The sequence below is a fragment of the Sapajus apella genome, unplaced genomic scaffold (assembly GCF_009761245.1).
Source record: "Sapajus apella isolate SASKATOON/1434 unplaced genomic scaffold, GSC_monkey_1.0 scaffold12, whole genome shotgun sequence".
Taxonomy (NCBI): domain Eukaryota; kingdom Metazoa; phylum Chordata; class Mammalia; order Primates; family Cebidae; genus Sapajus; species Sapajus apella.
Genome location: NW_022436952.1, coordinates 28,913,251 through 28,937,184, shown reverse-complemented (window position 1 = coordinate 28,937,184; position 23,934 = coordinate 28,913,251). Strand labels below are relative to the sequence as shown.

The 23,934-nt window shown below is 36.3% G+C and overlaps 1 protein-coding gene across 2 annotated transcripts in view; it reads right to left on the bottom strand.

The window, feature by feature from the left end:
• Positions 1-23,934, bottom strand: part of BRIP1 (BRCA1 interacting protein C-terminal helicase 1) — a 157,566-nt gene that overhangs the window by 36,251 nt on the left and 97,381 nt on the right. For both annotated transcript variants that reach the window (XM_032280735.1, XM_032280734.1), the window contains exons 15-16: positions 16,462-16,621; positions 14,802-14,923 (exon numbers count right to left, since the gene is read on the bottom strand). In XM_032280735.1, the coding sequence (XP_032136626.1) occupies positions 14,802-14,923; positions 16,462-16,621 (282 nt within the window). The remainder of the gene's footprint in view (positions 1-14,801; positions 14,924-16,461; positions 16,622-23,934) is intronic.

The window sequence follows — 23,934 nt, the reverse complement described above, 5'->3', positions numbered from 1 at the left end:
TTATTACCTCCACAGTCCAAAAGATCAAAGTATAACACTTTTGCTATCTAGATTTTTATTATTATGTCCCAGTCATATTTCAGGGCCAGGTGTGGTGGCTCACCTGGGTGGTTTATAATCCCAGCACTTTGGGAAGCTGAGGCAGGAGGATCACTTGAGGCCAGGAGTTCAGGACCAGCCTGGGCAACATAGCAAGACCCTTTCTCTACAAAATAAAAATTAGCTGGGCATGGTTGTTAGAGTCTACAGTCCCAGCTACTTAGGAGGCTAAGGTAGGAGGAGATCATTTGAGCCCAGGAGTTTTAGGCTGGAGTGAGCCATAATCACACCACTGTACTTCATTATGGGTAACAGAGACCGTGCCTCTCTCTCTCTCTCTCTCTATATATATATATATATATATATTATCTTTCAAACATAAGTGAAGATTTGATTTTTTTTTTTTTTTTAGATGGACTCTTGCTCTGTTGCCCAGGTTGGAGTAGAGTGGTACGATCTTGGACACTGCAACCTCTGCCCCCTCCAGTTCAAGTAATTCTTATGCCTCAGCCTCCCTAGTAGCTAGGATTATAGGCGTGCACTACCATGCCCGGCTAATTTTTGTATTTTTACTAGAGACAGCGTTTCACCATTTGGTCAAGCTGGTCTTGAACTCCTGACCTCAAGTGATCTGTCTACCTCATCCTCTCAAAATGCTGGCATTACAGGTGTGAGCCACCATGCCTGGCCGAAAAGGTTTTTTAAAATATATGATCACTTTCTACCTTTGAATTATTATTGCCAAGAATATTTGATTCAGAGCTTTTCAAATGTGAATGTAAGTTTTAATAAGACACATGGAATCATAGCACTTTGATAACTCATGCTTTGTCTTAGAAAGTAATGCAGACTTCTGATTTCAATAAGTTAAAAAAAAAAAAAAATCCAGACATTTCTTTTTCCCTTCCCTGTCAGATAAACTGCCTTCAAATTACAAAACAAATAGGAAGGAGAAACACAGTCTCCAACTTCAATAAAAGTAACAGACATCTAATTCCAAGTCCCAATATATGAACATAAAAGACAGATGGACAAATGGTAAATGACTAAGCAGAAAAGAGAAAGTTCAAACAAATGTACCCACAGAGCTACTGCTGGGACATAAGCCAGTTTGACCTGCAGCAGTTCAGAAAGTCTTAGGAAATGGAGACATAAGGAAACTGTTGGGAGGATGTGTACCACAAAGACGAAACAGTTAGAAACAAGAGGAAGATCTGAGACCCAGGAAACTGGCAATCCATCACAGAAGATAGGCCAATCAAATTCCTAGGATGATAGCAAAGGAAAATCACAGGATATTAGCAGTTGGGTGGGCTTGATAATAGTTCTGACTGAAGTAGAAGATCAGGAGGCTCCAGAAGTGATGTCTCCTGGGGAAAAAAGGAACTGGCCTGTTATCTGACAGGTCTGATAGAAAAATTGTATTGAGAGGCATGACACACATCTATTGGAAGCTGACAAATTTATTTAGATAAAGATCTTTTAAAAAAAAAGTGGAAGAGAGAAGAGTTCTATCAACCTTAGAGTTCAAAATGGAAATCATTTGATTACAGTGAATAGTATTTTCAGTCATGATACTGTAAATAACTACAGATTTAATTAAAATTGTAATATAACTATATTGAGAAGCTATAAGAAGGAAAAAGTAGAGTAAATGAGCTAAAATCCTGTCTCAAATAGGAATTTAATAGTTCATGTCTAAAACTGATTAAATAAAGATAAAATATGGAGGTAAACACCAGATAAAACAGCTAAAGTGAAAGTCACTGCCTCTCAGAAGCAGGAGCTGGGAGTGGGGTGGAGGCCAAAAGACTATTATAAGAGAAAGCTATCCACTGTGTTAAGTATATATTAGACTCTCAGTAAGCGCTTTATTGGACTTTTTTCAACTTGATAAAACACAATTTAAAAATAAATACAGATTATTTTAATTCAATGCAGACATTTGTACATCTCACTATGTAAAACAGTGGTGCTCAACCAAGAGCAATTTTGACTACCAGAAAATATTGGCAATGTCAAGAGATATTTTGGGTTGTCACAACCGGTGGCAGGGTGACCGTGGGAGGTGTCTTGATCCCACAACTGGCATCTAGTGGGTAAACGCTAGAGATGCTGTTAAACACCCTCGAATGCACAGGACACCCTCAGAACAAAGAACTACCCAGTCCAAAATGTCAATAGTGCCAAGTTTGAGAAACACAGCTTGAAAATAATTTCAAGCCACAAATCTGGAACACTTGATGTAGTAGAAAAATATACTGAGTTATTGTATAGCTTATCACTGACACACTTAGGTGATGTATCCTATAGTTAGAAAGTATAAACTGCACTCATTCCCAAGCTTTGAAGCCTTTAATCCTAGGGAAAAACAGGAAAGAGTGATGTTGTAAACATGGAACAGCAATATCTACTACAGCTTATGTTGAGACCTTAAAGCTTTACAGTTAGAAAAAAAAGTGACATAGTCACCTGAAACCTGTCTACATGTCTACACTCTGTAGGCATTGAGAGAATTTGACTGAGTAAACTAATTAAAATTCACAGCTCAAAGTCTCCTCTAAAGAAAAAAATTAGTTATTTTCAGAGAAGCTAAAACAATTCCATCGAGCTGCTGATTATGTTCCATGACAACGTAAGTAGGTAAGTGTCAATCAACCTTACAGGTCCTCAGGGTGATAATTTAACTTTTAAAGCCTCTGATCTAGTTTGAGAACAAAATTAATATATAAAGGTCAAAGTTCCTGTTCTTACCAAAAATAAGATGAAAAAGTTATTTTCTTATAAGAAAATAATTGTTCAAAAATCAAAACAAAGTTTTTACTTGTTTTATTAATTATCCAGAGAAATGTGCAGCAATATTTTCAGGCATGGAGTTTTTTTTTCTAAGGAAATAAAATGACATGAATGTTAATAAAGTTATCAACTGAATTTGCTTAAAATTTTGTGATTTTGAATATTTCCATCCTTGATTCTAAAATATCTTTTAAAAATATGGGGAATTCATCCATTTGTTTTGTGTTTTTGTGTTTGTTCATTTGTTTTTCAGAAGGAATGGAAACGAGTTTTCATTAACTCATTTTTTACTGGCCAAGGTAGTTATACAATTTGTTAACCTAGACAGCTTACTCAGATTTAAATTAGGTTTTAATTTTGGAATTTCAAGATACACTTAGAAACTGCTTCTAATAATACTTTTGGCCAAATTATATTTTTTAAAAAAAAGCTAGGGGAAAAAAAGGACTCTGAGGAGGAAAAGAAAGGTTTAAGTAATTGAGGATATACTAATTCTAGACTGTTAGAGGTGACAAGGTTTTTTCTCCCATATCTGTGTTAGAACCTAAGTATTTCCAAAAATTCCAAGAGCAAGTTGCTGAGCTCCTAAATGTTTAAAAGTTAAGTATTACAGCACTTTAAGTTTATATTCACAGCCATTTCCCCTGGGTAACCATGTATTATTATCGGAGCTAAATCCAGGTGGGTCTCTGTATCAGATGCTCCACTATAACCAGAACTCCACTTTGACCTCAGGCTGTGTTTCTGGATCTGATTTCCCATAATTTAGAATAAAGTCCCAAACCCTGAAAATGGCATACAGAGTCCTAAGTGATTTGGCTCCTAAATACCTCTTCCAGCCTCTATTCATATGCCATTCCCCAACTCACCACTTCAGCTTCTTTCAGTTCTTTGAAACTATCCTCTTTCCACCTTAGAACCTTAGCACATGCTGTTCTCTCTGTTGAGAATACTCTTATCCATTTTGTACACATTCATAACTCCTAGTTTTCTTTCCGGTGTCAGGTTAAATATCACTTCCTCAGGAAGCCTTTCTTGATCCCCAAAGACCTGCTATAACGTTCTCAGGGTTCCTGTGACTTTTTCTTATAGCCTTCATCACAACTATGATTGTTTCTTCATTACGTTAATGTCAATATTCCTTGCTAGACTATAAGCTACATGAGACAGGGGGGCTATAACTGTGTTGTTATCACTGTGTCCCCTGAGTCTATTATAGTACTTGGTGTTCTAGCCAGATATTTAAAAAAAAAAAAAAAAAAAAAAAAAAATGGTTTTTTTTTTTTTTCCAAAATTTTTTTTTTTATTTTTTTTTTTTCTCTTTTTTTTTTTTTTTTTTGAGATGCAGTCTCCGTCACCCAGGCTGGAGTGCAGTGGTGCAATCTCAGTTCATTGTGACCTCTACCTCCTAAGTTCAAGCAATTCTAGTGTCTCAGCCTCCTAAGTAGCTGGGATTACGCCATCACACCCACTAATTTCTGTATTTTTAATAGAGACGGAGTTTCATCATGTTGGCCAGGTTGGTCTCCAACTCCTGACCTCAAGTGATCTGCCCACCCCGGCCTCCCGGGGTGTCAGCCACTGCACCTGGCCTATTTTGAATAGTTTTATAATCTGAATAGTTTTGTTGTAATCTAACCTCTGATGAGGCCATTCCACATTATCAAACGTTTGTAAATTTGAATCTCACTGTAGAGAAGATTTACATCTCATCTCTCTGGCTCCTCCATCCCTTTTAGGCAAGTTAGTCAAAGTAAATTGATATCTGCAAGGGAGGCAAAAGATGTTGGTCAACTTCAGTCTTTCCAAGCATCTGAGCACCTGCTTTCTATTTTGCCAAAGCATCTTGTTATATATTCCTGCTCTTTTTTTTTTTTTTTTTTTTTTTTTTTGAGACAGAGTCTTGCTCTATTCCCAGGCTGGAGTGCAGTGGCACTATCTCATCTCACTGCAAGCTCGCCTCCCGGGTTCAACCAATTCTCCTGCCTCAGCCTCCCGAGTAGTTGGGACTATAGGCACACACCACCACACCCAGCTAATTTTTGTATTTTCAGGGGTTTCACCATGTTGGCCAGGATGGTCTCAATCTCCTGACCTCATGATCTGCCCATCTCAGCCTCCCAAAGTGCTGGGTTTATAGGCGTGAGCTGCCGCACCCAGCCTATATGTTCCTGTACTTTAGCAAATTATTGACATCACTAGTGTAGAGATAGCATCTTGTTCATTTTAACACCTGCTGCATTTCGTACAAAGCTCTTAAAAAAAGGTTTGTTAAATGAATAAATGCATCATAAAACATTCAATATCATTAACATAATTTTTTTTTTTTTTGAGACAGCATCTTACTCTGTTGCCCAGACAGGCGTGCAGTGGCGCAATTTCGGCTCACTGCAACCTTTGCCCCCTGGGTTCAAGTGATTCTTCTGCCTCAGCTTCCCAAGTAGCTGACATTACAGATGTGTGCCACCACGCTGGACTAATTTTTTGTGTTTTTAGTAGAGATGGGGTTTCAGTATGTTGGCCAGACTGGTCTTGAACTCCTGACCTCAAATGATCCACCCATCTCAGCCTCCCAAAGTGTTGGGATAACAGGCATGAGCCACCACATCCTGCCATCATTAACATAATTTTGATAGAAAAGTAATTCAAAAGGGATATATGAATCTACTCAAAAGGAAAAGATAAATCTACTTAAAAGGTTTGTTTCTGAAACCAAGTTCCTCTTGATATGCTACAGTCCTTTGCGTTCCTGCCCTCATTCATTTTCTGGTGAATATTCACATTGCTGTCAAAGCAAAAGGAATAATAATGGAACAGTATCATTCTCCTTAAAAAGAAATCTGTTGAATTTAAGAGTTCTAATAGAGCCAGGTGCAACTGGTAAGAGTCTGTAATCCCAGCTGCTCGGGAGCTGAGGCAGAGGATCACTTGAGCCCAGGACCAGCCCAGGCAACATAGTGAGACTCTGTTTCAAAAAAAAATTTTTTTAATTCCAATACCACCATCATCTGATAAAATTTTGACACTTGAAAGCACTGGTTTAACATGGTTTAATGTTCACTCTACTTTATTAATGCTGTTATCCTTTAGGGAAAGCACCCTTTTTCTGTGGTTTATAAAATGCCAACAATGCATGGAAGCCTATCAACTTATTTAAGTGTGTGCTTATTATAAAGTCAATAACTAATATAACTAAAATAGATGTCTGAATTTTTCAATTATAAATGTAATTTTTAAAAATTGATTAAAATAATATATACCCAAATAGTTTGGTACATTAGAGCTAAGAAAATTTTCCTTAAAAAGGAACTCATAATTGTTCTTGTATGCTAATAGTAAAATACACATTCAAATCACTATGTGAATTGTAAATAGTTTCCAAATAAAATCTAATTTGGTAACTCAACATACTATATTACCAAAAAAAAAAATACACAAACATAAAATTTATTAGCATGATAAATTATTTTAATCATTGTAAGGGCACTGCTGACAATGAAAAGTACCATCAAATTTTATTAAACCAATTATAAAAATCTAACACACCACTTCAACATTTAAAAAATATAAACATTTTTAGCCACATGCCATGGTTTTATAAATTTTTCTTTGGAGAAGTAAAAGGAACAATACCTATGAAAGAGAACTTTTCTATATACTATTATACTAAACTATGCTAGGCAATACAAATGAAATGCAATTTTAAAACCTAAATATATTTGTACCTTATCATGTCTCACAAACTATGTCCATGTCACCAATTGGAGAGGTGGATGCCTCAATTATAAAGTTGAATACTTCTGTGGTTGTTAGAGCATAGTAATTGGCCAAAGGATTTGCTTTAGATATCCATTAAAAAGCCAGCCTTGTTATACTGTGACTTAATTACATGAAAAAGAAAACAACTTTTATTTTAGTTATACTTTTCCATCAACATCTAGTCATATAAAAGCCTTGGTTCATTCTCATGCCCCTCAAATACTTTGGCTTAGTGCACAGAAAGTTTTCTTTTTAACTATTATACGATTAAGTATATCCTTATGAATGATCAGAAGCATCTGGGAAAGGTGGAAGTGAAAAAAAAATCCTCACTGGGAAAGTTAGCTTAATGCTTACCTTCAGAGTAGCCCATTATCAACATTTCATAGTGGGTTTCTTTATTTTCAGGTCCCTCAGGTATGTGCAATAAATTATGACTTGAACTAAACAAGTCACACTTGGCTCCAAAATGAAATTTTCCTACCTCTACTTTCTAGTCCCTAAGGTGGGAAGAGGAAATCCTGGTCACAGCCAAAGGAGTCATATTTTTGGCTCTAACATACATTTTCCTTCTTCTCAAAAAGCCAAACTCCGCTATTAAGACTGCAAAGTCTTATGTTAGTATTTTAAACTGTATTTTAACTTTTACTTCCATAATCTTTCTCAAATTTAAGAAAAAATTTTAGTATCATAAAATTAATGTCATTTGCCTTCTTTTTCCCACTCAAATCACTTTTCTGACTCAAGGATCTTTAATCTTTTTAAATGTGAATTCAAATGAAATAGACAAAATAATGCGGACATAGGTTGTTTCATTTCTATAAGGTAGAATATTTAAATTTTTCTGTAATAAATAACTTCTACTTATTCTTGCATGATAGATTATTAATGTAAAAGAAAACTATAAAGTTCTAATTTAAGGTCCTATAATTTGAAGCATAGTTTTATTTTTGGAAGAGTGATCTATGGAGATCATTTGGATCATCTCTTTTATAGGGAATAAAAATATGGCAGACACACCCTAAGGTGATGCACCAGAGAGTCACACCTTTGTAATCCTCTCCCCTTGAGAGTGACTTGCTTCTAGCCAACAGAATATGGAAAGGGTTCTGGGATAGTCACTCTTTTTCTCTTTTTTTTTTTTTTTTTTTGAGATGGAGTTTCACTCTTGTTGCCCAGGCTGGAGTGCAATGGGGCGATCCTGGCTCATTGCAACCTCTGCCTCCCAGGTTCAAGTGATTCTCCTGCCCCAGCCTCCCAATTAGCTGGGATTACAGGCATGCACCACCATGCCTAGCTAATGTTTTGTATATTTAGTAGAAATGGGGTTTCACCATGTTTCTCAGGTGATCCGCCCACCTCAGCCTCCCAAAGCGCGGGGATTACAGGTGTGAACCACTGTGCCCAGCCAATTACTCTTAATTTATATTATATAGCAAAAATTATGGGAAGCTATTCCCATGATTTAAAACATTTTTTTTACCCACGATTTTATTAAGTTGTGTAAGACTCTATCTTGCCTGACTGGAGCTAGAGAGCTTCCTATTGGCCTCTAGAAGTAAACTGTCATGAAACGAGGGGGTCTGTGAAAAGGCCACATGGCAAGGAACTGTGAATAGCTTCTTGAAGCCAAGAATGCTCCTTAGGGCTGGGCACAGTGGCTCACGCTTGTAATTCCAGCACTTTGGGAGGCTGAGGCAGGTGGATCGCTTGAGTTCAGGAGTTCAAGACCAGCCTGGGCAACATGGCAAGATCCTGTCTCTACAAAAAGAAGTTTAAAAACTAGCTGGGTGTGGTGGTGTGTGCCTGTAGTGCCAGCTATCCAGGAGGCTGAGGTAGGAGAATCACCTGATCCTGGGAGGCCAAGGCTGCAGTGAGTTGTGATTTCACCATTGCATTCCAGCCTGGGTAATGGAGTGAGACCCTGTTTAAAAAAAAAAAAAAAAAAAAAATCTGCCTCTTGGATGGATTAGGAAGACCCTCAGTCCTACAACCACAAGAGGACCCCAAATGCCAGATAAGAACACAGCCTGGCCAACACTTTAATTGCAGCAGTTTTGTGGAACCCACCCTATGCCATGCCCACATTCATGACCAACAGAAACTGAAATAATAAATGTGTGTTGCTTTAAGCCACTATGTGATAATTTGTTACAAAGCAATAAAAAACTAATACAGTCTGGGCATGATGGCTCACACCTATAATCCCAGCATTTTGGGAGGCTGAGGTGTGAGGATCCCTTAAGGCCAGGAGTTCAAGGCCAGCTTGCACAACACAGCAAGACCTCACCTCTCCAAAAAAAAAAAAAAAAAAAAAAAATTAGCCAGGTGTGGTGGCACATGCCTATAGTCCTAGCTACTCAGGAGACTGAGGCAGAAGGATCAATTGAGCCCAGGAGCTAAAGGCTGCACTGAGCTATAATTGTGCCACTGAACTGAGCTATGATTCTGCCAGCCTGGGCAACAAAACAAGACCCAGTCTATAAAATAAAAATATTAAAATAAATAATAAAAGAGGGATAGCCTATATAGTCAATATAAGATACTTCCTCCACTTATTATATTCTACTATGTATTAAAGTATAAGATGCTATTGAGGATTGAGCATTCCCTTCTACATATCCTCTAATGATTTATCACTATAACTACACTGCATTGTCTCCTTATGAGTCATATCACTGTTTACTACCAACCTGTTCATTATCATCTAATGATTAACATCATTTCCATCCTTAAAGTCTCCAATGGAGGGTGGTTGCTTTCAGGGCTGAGGGCCCCACAGGGTCACGGGGTGAGCCTTATGCTGTGCTGAGGTGCAGAATCCGAGAAATAAAGAGACAGGACACAGAAGTACAAAGAAAATGCAGCTGGGCTCGGGGGGCAACGCCACCTATGAGTGGAGTCAGGCAAGGCTCCGAATATCCAGAAGCATGACTATTTATTGTGTATAGGTTAGGGGGCAGGGCAGTGAGTGAAATCATCTTTAAGGATAGTGATAGGGTTTGAGCAATAAAACATGGTGTCCACCCCTGTTAGGTCACGTAGGCCAGGAAGTGGACAGTGTGCAGCAAGGGGCCTGTTCCCATGAAGGCAAGGGCCGTGTGCAGTAACGGGTCCACCCCCATTAGGTCACCGAGGCTTAAAGGTGGGCCGTGCGCAGTGAAGAGGGTGCAGTGTGCAATACTTCTATCTATGGGCAAACTACTTCTAAGAAGATTCATAGAAGGATGCTTTAAGTCACATAGCAGTGACAGAGCTGTCAAGGTTACTGCCATCTTCTGTCAGCTTCCAATGGGTTCTATGGGAAGATGATTTTCAAGCAGCACAGCAGCAAGAGCTGATAGAGTTCACAGTCACCAGGGTGGATTGCCTGTCTGAGGGCAGCCTTCCACAAGAACTGAAGAAAGGTCCTACAACTCCTTTATCAGGAGTGGCTCTTGCCCCAAGCCTGCCATACAGCGGGTATCTTTATGATACTAAATGCTGCCGCCTGGGCCATGGATTCTTGTCCTGGTATAACTGTTTTTCCCTTAAATCATGCTCTGCACTGTGTCTGCTCTAGGCATTCCTCCGATTATAAGCTGCTTATTCCTTAATTCATTATCTGTACTGTGTCCACTCTAGGCATTCCTCCGGTTATGAACTAAGATATAATTATAGGTATATATGTAGGGAAATATTCTTTAGACACTCATACTATCAACTATTATATGATTATATAGAGAGGATTATATAAAGAGATTCATCAAGCCCTATTTCTATAAACTAATATGTGATTATGTAAAGAATTATATAAAAGGAAATATCTGAGCAGTAACACTATAAATTGAGATATTCCTCAGGCCCTAACTGTGCCAGGGTTCTGCTTAGCTCTCATTCCTCGGTGCCTATATGGGGGGTTACCCACAGTTGCTGTTGTTTTTAAAAACAAATAACAAGGTCAAATGCAATTTTAATAACTTCTACTAAAATCCCTTTCAATCATTAACTAAAATATTTATTCAACACTATGTTCTTAGGCAATATCTTGGTTGTAGAGACACAAAGATGCTTAAGAAATTACCCCTATCCTCAAGGTACACCATGTAACAGATTACAAAACATATTTATAAACATATGCTTTAAGAAATAATAAAGGACACCAGTAAAGGTAACTATGCAGGTGAATACTACAATATGCTTTTGAATTACAACTCCTTTGTTGTCACTGTATTATTTAAAAGGCAAATGCATAAAACAACAATTAAAAATTATGTTAATGGTACACAAGGTATAAAGATGCAGCCTGTGACAATAACAATATAAAAAGGGAGGAACAGAGATTCATATGATAGTTATAATCCCGAAGGTAAATACTATAAAAAGACATATAAAAGGAAAGAAGGGAATCAAAATAGTATACCACAAACCAACTAAATGCAAAAAAGGCAATGATGAAGGACTGAAGAAGAAAAAGCACACAACACACAAAAAACAAATAGCTACATAGCAGAAGTAAGTCTTTCCCTATTAATAATTACTTTAAATGTAAATGGTTTAAACTCTCCAATTGAAAGGCAGAGATTGGCCAAATGGATATTTAAAAACCTGATCCAACTATATGCTGTCAATAGAAGATTCACTTTAGATATAAGGAAGTTGGACCTCACCATGTATCACATAGAAAAATTTACTCAAGAGGAGTCAAATATCTAAATTACAGAGTTACAACTATAAAACTCTTCAAAGAAAATATTAGTGGCAAATATGCATGATGTTGGATTTGCCAGTGTTTTCCTAAATATAACACCGAAGGAAAGGCAAAAAGCCAAACGGACTTCATTAGAATTTGAAACTTAACTTTTATATTCCATAGAGGCATATAAATATTTTCAAATATTTAACCATTTATAAAAATTTTAAGAAATCACCTATAATGATGCTCCGACATATTTCAAATATTTTAGGTATTGACTGCTATATCCTGGGCATTTCCAAATGATAAAAGGCCTTCTCAATCATTATAAAAACTGCATGCTTATACTCTTAAAGCTTATAAATGGATAACTAACAAATTCCCTTTAGTTATGAAAAAATGTCATAGCTGAGAACTCCTTTTTGAAGTCATGATTCTAAGTCCTTTGCCATGTGTGGTAGAAATTATCCCTTTTCTCCCCTTCCTTGACTTTGAGATTGTGCATAAGACATGTTTCAGGCAAGAGGAGGTTGGCAGAGGTGATGCAAATAGGTATTTGACTTAACTGCTTACACAGTTAAGCCTGCCCTTTTGTACTACTGCCATTGCAATGATAACATGCCTTAGCTAGTCTGTTGATCCACAAAGAATGAAATACAGGTGGAACAGAGCTGACTCAGTTGACTTCAACACAGATCAGCCAACTAGGGCACAGAGCTGAGCCCAGCCAAAATCAAGAGAGCCGACCAACCAAGCCCAAGCCTAGATCATCTGCCACCCAATCACTCCATAGATGCAGCATCTGTAATAAATGATTGCTGATTTAAGTCACTGAGTTTTGGAGTTGTTACAGAGGAAGAACTGATCCAGACATAGAACAATAAGAAATACACTTCCCAGTATATCTAGTACTGCTGGTAAATAACTTCACTTTTTCTATCCCTTGTCCCTGCAGCTTGAACTATTCTTGTGTCCACCCTACGTGCACCTTTTGGGAACCACTAGGGATAACCCTTTAGAATCACCTTCCTCCCCTCTACCCAGAACCCATTGATGCTTCTATTATTTTGCTGTTTTATGCACTTGATCCACTGAGATTCAGATAAGCAGAACTATGACAAGTAGGATCATGACTGAGGAGTGTCAGAGTTGGTCACTAGGCATCTTTTTTGCATGACAGACTGAGATACTGTCTAGGAAGAATTTATCCTGAGGAAAAAGGCATTAAGACCCCCAGGTTGGTATACTAACAATGTTCATAATCATAGCTGTTGAGGCAAAGGTCGAGAAAAGAGAAATGTGATTTTCTTTCCTCACAAATTAAGAATTTTTTTTAAATAATGAAGAATAACATAATAATTACCTGTATTCTCATCACATTTTCTTACAGCTTGTTTTCTTTTACTAAAAATTATAGAAAAAGTTAAAATTCTTTTGATGACTACTCTGAATATCATTCCCTTCTCTTCTTATATGTAATCAGAATTATAATCTTGATGATCCTTTTAGGCCTTGTTACTTTGTACCTATAATAGCTAGTACAACCTAGTATGGCCATAAAGTTTTTCTTCTTTTCCAGCTCTCAAGAACTCATATGTAGGGTCCAAGGAAGAGAGAGGACATAGGCAAAAATGGAAAGAATCAGTTTTACAAGGAAAAATTTGTATTTTATTAAGACATTGGAAGAAAATGTGTGGCTAAAGAAGGGAAATGGATTCTTTCCACGTTAACAAGCAGCCTTAGTGCAATAATGTAGGGCTAGAGTAAAATGATAAGACATTAAAAGGAGACAATACCAGTGCCAATAGCTGTGCCACCAGTAGCGCTCCACTTCAGTGGAATCCAGCACTGAAGCTGTTGATGGCAACAAGAGTTTTCTTGGGTAAATGTCAACTGTTTCATCAGTAGCAGTAGTCAAGGCAGCATCAGCCATTTTAGAATAGGAGACCCAGCCTTGGGCATAGCCATTAGTGCTCTCAGCAGTAGCACTGGTTAACTGGAGAAAGGTAGTGGAAACCACCAAAGTTACTGGAGGCTGAAATATTAGACTATGAATCATCAAGTGAGATACCCCGAGGACTTTCATAGATTTTGAAGAGGTCCAGAGGTTACGGGAAGACTGAGGGCTAACAAAAGAAATACTGCTTATTAATGCTACCTAAAGACTGCTACGGACTAGAAAAATAAAATTATCTAATTCACAGTGCCTAGTAAAGTATTAATAATTAAAAAGATAACTATTCTAATGAAAGAACTGCTGCTTTGGTATGAGACCCTAACTGTACCCTGGGAGGAGGGATATGGATCATAATCAATGAGTCAGCTCAGTGGCCAGAAAATCTCAAGTTTTCTCAGGTTCACCTTCAAATGCCTTTAGGAAGTAAAATAAAATCCTCCTTGATGAACAATAGCTTCAACTTAGGCTCAAATTATTACTATAGTTTTCCAGATATATCGTTTAGGAAACAATCAGTGATAATGAGATACAACTATTTCTGGCTAAGATTGAGTAACTGGTTTGAGAATATTTCTTCCATTGTAAGCAATCGAATAACCAAGCAAAACAGAGCAACTTTTTTCGGGTAGTAGACACCAGACAGCACAAGACTAATTCTGGAGCTAAGTGGAATTCATTAGGTGAACTCCATTATTGTCAGCTCTCTGCTTGGGTATAATTTCCTGGCCACAGCACAGAGCATTAAAATACAAGCAGAGTGCAGTGGTCCTGTTGAGCTGAGGTGGAAGAGATCAGAATACGGAGTGACCAAGTCACAAAATCTGCAAGGCAGGACACTGGAGAGAAGGGAATCAGATGGATGAAAGATCCCAGAATTCCATAGAGAGATCCATGAGTCTGTGGTTAAAAGACTGATAAAACACAAATTGCTGGGCTCCACTTCCAGAGTTTCTGATTCAGCAGGTCTGGATGAGCCTGAAAGTCTTTATTTCTATTAAGTTCCCAGGTGATACCAATGCACGTGACCCAGGACCAGACTTTGAAAATAACTCTTTTTGTCCAAAAGACAGCATGCAATACTTCCTTTCACTTGATCACTTAGAGGCCACTGTAGGGTTATTAATTGACCTAATTTCAGTATTGTTGTGTCTCAGGGAATGGAGAATCCCGAGGAGAGAGAAATGGGGGAAGGCTGGTCAGTGGAGCCATTAGAATACATACGACACTTATCAGTTAAGTTTGCTGTCTTATGTGGGTGTAGTATGAGGCACCCCAAAACAGTTACAATAGTAATATCAAAGATCACTTACCACAGATCACCCTAACAGATATAATAATGATGAAAAGGTTTGAAATATTGTGAGAATTAACCAAAATGTGACATAGAAACAAGTGAGCACATGCTTTTGGAAAAATGGTGCCAACAGACTTGCACAATGCAGGGTTACCACAAATCTTCAATTTGTAAAAAAGCACTATAAAGCAAAGCGTAGTAAAACAAGGGATCCCTGCAATTAACTTTCTACAAAACCAATGACTACTGTAATAATGAAACTTAAGGTTTCGATGGCCTACCTGTAGATCTTTCACATTTGGAAAAGGAATTCCTATTGTTATGACAGCACGGGCATTGTCATCTGAGAAATCCAGACCCTCACTCACTTTACCACGACAAACTGCTACCAGGAGGGCTCCATCTTAAGCAAGAGAAAAAAGCATATCCAAAATTCTCAGAAATTGCTTATCTTTGTCATTTTGAAAATACCCGATTTATAAATATAGTAATTATAGTAGCAAACTTAAAAATAATCCAAATAAAACAGTATTATGAGATAAAGTTTTGAAAATTCAAATGCAAAAGGGTAGCAAACCAATTTACAAATTGTGCATCTTCCAGATAAATTATACAGTAAAAACACATCAAAATAGCAATTGAATAAGGACTGTGTGATTATAAGCAGGTTTATTTAATAAAAATTGAAGTTGCATTACTTTTACCACCTGAAAGCGATTCTCAGAATAAATGAAATTTAATTGATAATACATATCATATGGAATATTATATTTAAAAGTATTTAAAACACACACAGAGAACACCATATATATACATACATCATAAAAAGATACTGACATGTTAAATTAACCTCTTTCTTGCATTGTTCATAAACTATTACTATTAGCCCTTCATATCAAACTTTTTATTTCAATTTATTTATTTATTTATTTATTTATTTATTTTGAGACGGAGTTTTGCTCTTGTTACCCAGGCTGGAGTGCAATGGCACGATCTCGGCTCACTGCAACCTCCACCTCCTGGGTTCAGGCAATTCTCCTGCCTCAACCTCCTGAGTAGCTGGGACTACAGGCACGCGCCACCATGCCCAGCTAATGTTTTGTATTTTTAGTAGAGACGAGGTTTCACCATGTTGACCAGGATGGTCTTGATCTCTTGACCTCGTGATCCACCCGCCTCAGCCTCCCAAAGTGCTGGGATTACAGGCTTGAGCCACCACGCCCGGCCTCATTTTGTTTATTTGAGACAGGATCTCACTCTGTCAGCCAGGCTGGAGTGCAGTGGCACAATCACAGCTCACTGCAACTTTGACCTCCTGGGCTCAGGTGATCCTCCCACTTCAGCCTCCTGAGTAGCTGGAACTATAGGCACACACCACCATGCCCTGCTAATGTTTGTATTTTTTGTGGAGACAGGATTTCATCATGTTGCCCAGGCTAGTCTCGACCTCCTAGGCTCAAGTGATCTGCCTGCCTCAGCCTCCCAAAGTGCTGGGATTACAGGCATGAGCCATCACACCCAGCCTCACATCAAACTCTTCAGGGATATGCTCTAACTTGGAATTGAGTTTTCAGTTATGTTTTGAAAATTCAAGTTTACCTTATGTAATAGCATATAAGCACAAAGTGTACTGATTTGCATCTAATAAAGGTCTCATTTGGCTAGTAAGGAATATATTTTTATATATCCTAACTGCCTTTTTGCACAAACTATTTCAGGTAGTGCACTAAAGACTGTGAGATAATACCTGATGGCATAATTTTTCTTAAAGTTGAATCAGCATACCCAAGTGAAAATATTCATAGGAGGACAAGTGCAATTAAAAGAATTTCTTTACCCAATTTATTTTCTTTTCACTCTGGATAATTTTTCTCTTAAGTGTAATTCACTTAAAAAGATAATATAAAATTATAATTGTATCATGAAATAATTTCCAGTTACCTTTCTCTCCTTTGTATTTGATTGCATCATAGTACACCTGCAGTAATTCATCAAAATCTGTTTTTTCTCCTCCCTGTGGTTCTACAATGACTGTCTTCACCAACTCCAGTTTATGCCATAAGCCAGTAGAGAGCCAACGTTCTTTCAATTTTTCTAATAACTAAACAGAGGAAAGAAAAAAAATTATTTTTGTGTGTGTCTAGCTAAACAAAACTTACCTTTATTTGTTTAAGCCAGTGCGACTACAGTAAGTATATTAATCTTTCTGTGTCTTTTCTCATCTATAAAATGAGGAAAACAATATATCTTATAGAGCTGTTATGGGGTTAAATTTGTTAACAGATTTAGAGAGATTTGAATGGTGCTGGCACATAGTTAGCTGCTGCTGCTGCTGTTACCATTACCACCAACATTGCTGTTGCTGCTGCTGCTACTACTACTATCTTGGCAATTTCAAAAGGAAAAACAAAAAACCTCTGTCAAAGTTAACAAACTACAAGTTCTCTCTTTAAACCTAAGGTGAAGTTTCTTAATGTTCTTAAATAGTCTTCAAATGAAGAAGATTTAAGATCATTTTACTAAGTATATAGGCAGATAAGCTCACTATTTGAATATTTGATCATCATTAATAACCTGCATCGAAAAAAGATATAAAGACTCAGCCAAGAAGTAGAAAAATATGTAGGCACAAATGGAATATTTACAGCCATGGGCTAGATTACAAAAGGACATTCAACAAATTTTAAGCAATCCTTATCATACTGATCATGTATTTCAACAATTATGCCACAGTAGATTAAAAGTCAATAATATAAAGTCATGGTAGATTAAAAGTTAAGCCCAAAACAAAAACCCATCTTGGCTGATTGATTGATTTTAGAGACATGGTCTCTGTCACCCAGGCTGGAGTGCAGTGGCAAGATCATAGCTCAGTGCAGCCTCAAACTCCTAGGCTCAGGCAATCGTTCCATCTTAGCCTCTTGAGTAGCTGGGACGACAGGTGCATAGCACTACACCCAGCTAGTTTTTATATTTTTTGTAGAGACAAGATACTGCTTTGTTAACCAGGCTAATCTCAAACTTCTGGTCTCAAGGGATCCTCCTGACTCAGCCTTCCAAAATGCCGAAATTACAGGTGTGAACCAGCTTACATGGCCATAAAATTCATGTTCTTAAAAACCCTATGAGTTAAATAGAAAAACACAGTAGAATTCATGAACTCTTTAGTTATGAATAAGAAAAGCACTCACAATTCAAAACATGTGGCATACAGCAATAGCAATACTTAGAAATAAATTTATAGCTTTAAATATATTCTTAAAATGTCAAAATAAAAGAATCAAATATTCTAAGAAGCTAGAAAATGAAATATAGCAAATGCAGAGAGAGAAGTTAATAAAACTGAATAAATGAAGACGGCAAAAGCCAATATTAGAGATTATTATTTAAATTAAACTGTTTTATTCGCTTGTGATAAACTATGAGTTCTACACAATGTGGACCAGTTAAAGAAACCACCCCAAATTCTCTGGAAAACAGCAACTGATCGATTTTTATAAGATAGTTTATTTCCTCAATTTTACCTTTAACTGTTTTTAAACTTCTTAATAAGACCATAAAACAAATTTTGTACCACTAATTAGTAAAATAGTTAATTGCTATACAGTCATCAGGATTCCTTGATGAATAAAAATTAAAATTCCCCTAATAACCATGTTATTGGGTTAAAAGCAGAGCAATCATTGATCTAAAAGTCTTTTCCATTTTGAGTGCTTCATGGGTTGGCTATTTGCCTTCGGAATATTTACCGTTTCTAAATCAAATTCTCTCACCAGTATACAGAAAGTATGAAGAAAAAAAAAACCTTCTGAGAATATTCAGAGCAACAGTGTGTATGAGATACTGGGTCTTCAGTTGAAGAGAAAAGCCTACTACAGAGCCAATAATTCAGAATAATTTATTAAATTTAGATTTATCTATTGAATAACCAGCTAAGGATAAAAATACCTCAAAAGGATATAAAACCAAATGAACCGTGACATCAATTTGCATAATTGTTGATAATTAATGGAATTTAATCCACAGACATACTGTTTTTCCTCTATTTGAAAACATAGACAACATTTTATCTCTGATCCCTTGATCGTGAGATATTAACCACTTCTAATACTCTAAGTTACAAATGAACTTCTAATACTGTAAGTTACAAATGTTGACGATCTGGAGAAAAATCTCTCATGCGATTTGAATAAGACCATTATGTTGATGAATCCAAAATATATTCCACAATTAGATTTTTAAAATCTGTTAAGAAAACTTTGGGCTGGGTACGGTGACTCACGCCTGTAATCTCAGCACTTTGGGAGGCCAAGGTGGTGGATCACAAGGTCAGGAGTTCAAGACCAGGATGGCCAATATGGTGAAACCCCATCTCTACTAAAAATACAAAAATTAGCTGAGCGTGGGGTGCACGCCTGTAGTCTCAGTTATTTTGGAGGCTGAGGTAGGACAATCACTTGAACCCGGGAACAGAGGCTGCAGTGAGCCAAGATCACACCACTGCACTCCAGCCTGGGTGACAGAGAGAAACTCTGTCTCAAAAAAAAAAAAAGAAAAAAGAACTTTAAGAAACAAAGAATTGGTAAAATGTACAAAATTTCCCCTAAAGAAATCCACAGGGATTTTTTTCTCCCATTATATAGAAAAGAATTCAGAGTATGAAAGACTTAAATATTAGTTAAATTGCTTTGAAGCAAGTTTCATGTGTGTGGTTATTTCCGATTTGTTTCAAGGGATGAAGAAAAACATTCTGCCCACTGACTGTTTTGGTTTCTAAGGACTTCAGAAATTTATGTACAATGAAATGGCCAGATTCATAAATAAATATTGAGTACCACAATAAAAAAGCAGAATAAGTAGTATCAATCCCATAAGAAAACTTTTATAGCAAATACAAAACAAATTGTCATATAATACTATTGGGTCTTCAAAAAAAAAACTTGTCTTCAAAATAAGGCTGTTGGGATCATTGATATATCTGAGTTAACTTGACTCAAAATTTAGTTGATTGTATTATTTTTTAAACAAAATTGTCAGCATATAATGATTATATATAAAATTATAATTTCAGAGAATAGGAGAGAACAAAAAGGAGAAAGCAGAGATATACTAAAAATAGGCTACATTTTTCTAAGTTTCTATTAGCACTTAAGATTTTATTGTTAATGGAAATCTTATAACTGACAAAATTTTTTTCTTTACACAAAAATCATTCAAATATGCTTTAATGAAATAAGAACTACTTTAGTTCTATAAACACAGCTAAGATGTTATATTACTTTTTATTCTCCAGAAAAAGATAACAAGGGAGGAAATGAGGAACAAAAAAGCTATAGAAAGAAAACAATTATTAATGACAACAATAGTAAGTCTTTCCCTATCAGTCATTGTTTTAAATGTAAATGGATTAAATTCTCTAATCAAAAGATATAAAGTGGCTGAATAAAAACGCTATCTGCACGTGACTCACTTTAAATTTAAAGATACCCATACGTTAAAAGTGAAGAGATAGAAAAAGTTATTACTTACAAATGGTAACCAAAAGACAGCAGAGGTGGCAATTCCAGGATACTAAATAGATTCTAAGTCAAAAATGGTCACAAGAGACAAAAAAAGGACCTTATATAATGATAAATGGGTCAATTCACCAGGAATATATATGTAACCAACATCAGAGCTTCCAAATATAGCAAGCAAATACTGATCACAGTGAAGAGAGAAATAAACAGCAATATAAGAATAGTAGGAAAGTAGAATACCTCACCTTCAGTAACGAATAAAACATCCAAAGAGAAGATCAATAAGGAAACAGAACTTGAATACTAGAGACCAGATGGACCTAACAGACATGTATAGAACATCTTACCCAACGGCAACAAAATGCATATTCTTCACAACTGCACATGGAACATTCTCTAGGACAGATCATGTGTTAGGTAACAAAGTAAGTCTTAGTAAATATAAGATTAAAATTAATACCAGGTATCGTTTGCAACCACAACAGAATGAAACTAAAATTCAACATCAGAAAGAAAACCAGAAAATTTACAAAAATATGACAATTAACATGCTTTTGAACAACAAATGAATGAGTCAAAAAAGAAATCAAAAGTTATAAAACTATCTTGAGACCAGTGGGGGAAAAAACCCCACTACATACCAAAAGTAAGAGAGACACCAAAAGCAGTACAAAGAGGAAAGTTTATAGTGGTAAATGCCAACATTAAAAAAGCAAGTTCTCAAGTAATCCAGTTCTACACTTCATGGAACTAGAAAAACAACAAAGTAAACTCAAAGTTAGCGGAAGGAAAACAACAATAAAGATTTGTACAGAAATAAAATAGGGAACAGAAAAACAATTGAAAAAACAATAAAACTAAGAGTTGTTTTTTTTTTTTTAAAGATCAACAGAATTGACAAGTCTTTACCTAGATTGGTTAAGAAAAAAGAGAGAAATGAAAAAGGAGACACTGATGCCACTGAAATAATAAAAGACTACTCTGAAAAATTACATGACAATAAATTGGATAAAGAAATGGACAAATTCCTAGTAATATACAACCTACCAAGACTGAATAATGAAGAAACAGAAAATCTGAACCGACTAGTAAGGAGACTGAATCAGTAACAAAAAGTCTCCCATCAAAGAAAAGCTAAGGACCTAAATGGCCTCAATGCCAATTCTACAAAACATTTTTATTAATTTTTTACTTTATTTTTATTTCTTTGTTTTATTTATTTATGAAACACTGTCTTGTTCTGTCACCCAGGCTAGGGTATAGTGGTGTGATCATAGCTCACGATATCCTGAAACTCCTGGACTCAAGCAGTCTTCCTACTTCAACCCCCCAAGTAGCTAGGACTAGAGGCAGGTGCCACCATGCCCTGGTAAAAATTTTTTTTTGTAGGTATGGAGTCTTACTATATTGCCCAGGTTGGTCTTGAATTCCTGCCTCCAGTGATCCTCCTGCCTTGGCCTCCCAAAGTGCTGTGATTACAGGTGTGAGTCACTGTGCACAGTCCTCTAAAACACATTAAAAGCAGGGATCCCCAACCCCAGGCCACAGACAAGTACTGGTAGGATCCAGGCTGCACAGCAGGAGGTGGGTAACTAGCAAGCAAGCATTACAACCTGAGCTCCGTTTCCTGTCAGATCAGCAGCAGCATTAGATTCTCGTAGGAGTGCAAACTCTATTGTGAAGTGTGTGTGCAAGGGATCTAGGTTGTATGCTCCTTATAAGAATCTAATGCCTAATGATCTGAAGTGGAACAGTTTCATCCTGAAACCATCACCCCTATCCCCAACCCAGGTCTGTGGAAAACTGTCTTCCACAAAACCAGTCCCTAGTGCTATAAAGGTTGGGGACCATTGATTTTAAAGACTAATACAAATGTAGATTCAATGTAATTCCTATCAAAATCCCAATGACATTTTTTACAGAAATAGAAAAAAATACAAGAATTAATATGCAACCACAAAAGACCTGAATAATCAAAACAATCTTGAGAAAGAACAAAGCTAGAGGCATTGTGCTTCATGACATTTACATCTGACAAAGCCACCATAATCAAAATAGTAATGGCACTGGCATAAAGACAGACATATAGACCACTGGAAGAGAATAGAGAGCCTGGAAATAAATCCACATATATATGATCAACTGGTCTTCAACAAGGATGCCAAAAATATATAACGGGGAAAAGACAGTCTCTTAAACAAATAGTTCTGGGCAAACAACATCCACATGCAAAAGAATAAAACTGGACCTTTATCTTATACCATACACAAAAGTTCACTCAAAATGGATTAAAGACTTAAATGTAAGACCTGAAACTGCAAAATGCTTAGGAAAAAACACAGGGGAAATTTTTCATAACACTGGATTTAACAATGATTTTATGGATATGACATAAAAGCATCAGGAACAAAAGTAAAACATACAATTGGGACCACAACAAACTAAAAAGCTTCTGCACAGTAAAGGTAAAAAACAGAGTGGAAAGGCAACCTAAAGGATAGAAAAAATATCTGCAAGCCATATATCTGATATGGGGTTAATATCCAAAATATCTAAGAAACTCAGTATTAAAAAAAAAAAAAATTGAAAAACAGGCAAAGGTCATGAATAGACATTTCTCCAAAGAAGACATATAAATGGTTAACAGCGATATGGAAAGATGGTCAACTTCATTAATTATCAGGGAAATGCAAATCAAAACCACGATGAGGTATTAGTTCACACCTGTTAGGAAGGCTATTTAAAAATAAATAAAATAACAAGTGTTAGTGAAGATGTTGTGATATTGGAATCCTTGTGTTTTGCTGGTGGGAATAAAAATGGCATAGCCACTGTGGAAACCAGAAAAGGAAAGAAAAGAATAAACAAAAAACGGTATATATAGAAATGTTTTATAGGCTTCAATATACAAGTCTTTTACCTTCTTAAGTTTATTCCTAAGCATTTTATTTGTGGGTACTACTGCAAATGGAAATTTGCTTTTCAGACAGTTTGTTGTCAGTGTACAGAAATACAACTGATTTTTATATGTTGATTTTGCATATTGCACTTTATCCAATTCATTAGTCCTAACAGTTTTTTAAAAATAAGGTCTTTAGGAAAGATCACGCCTGCAAACAAGAACAATTTTACTTGTTCCTTTCCCATTTGGATGATTTTTATTCCTTTTTCTTGCTTAATTGCTCTCGCTAGGAATTCTAGTACTATGTTATACAGAAGTGGCAAGAATGGGCATCCTTGCCCTGTTTTTGATCTTAGAGAAAAACCTTTCAGTTTGCACCACTGAGTATGCTATGAGCTTTTTACATGTGACCTTTATTATAATCAGGTAATTTCCTTCTATTCCTGCCTTGTTGAGAATTTTTACCACAAAAGTGTGTTGCATTTTGTCAAATGCTTTCTTGCATTATTGAAACAATTCATGAAGATTCTTTTCAGCAGACGGTGCTGGGAAAACTGGATCACCACATGTAAAAAGAATGAAGTAACACCTTGCCTACATAATAAACAAAAATCAACTCAACATTGGTCAAAGACTTTACTGAAAGAGCTAAAAAACATAAAACTCTAGAAGAAAAAAATAGAAGGTTTTATGACCTTTGATTTGGCAATGATTTGTTGGCTATACCAAAGGCATAGGTAACAAAAGAAAAATACAGATAAACTCAGATTTCATAAAAATTATAAAACTTTTTTAGATGCTGTCAAGAAAGTTAAAATGATATTACACAGAATGCAAAGCATATGGTTGATACAAGATTAATATCCAGAATTTATAAAGAACTCCTACAACACAACAACAACAAAAAACACTGATTCAAATATAGGCAAAGGACTTTAATAGACATTTCTTAAAAGATTTTTAAAAAATGGCCCAAAAGACATGAAAAGATGC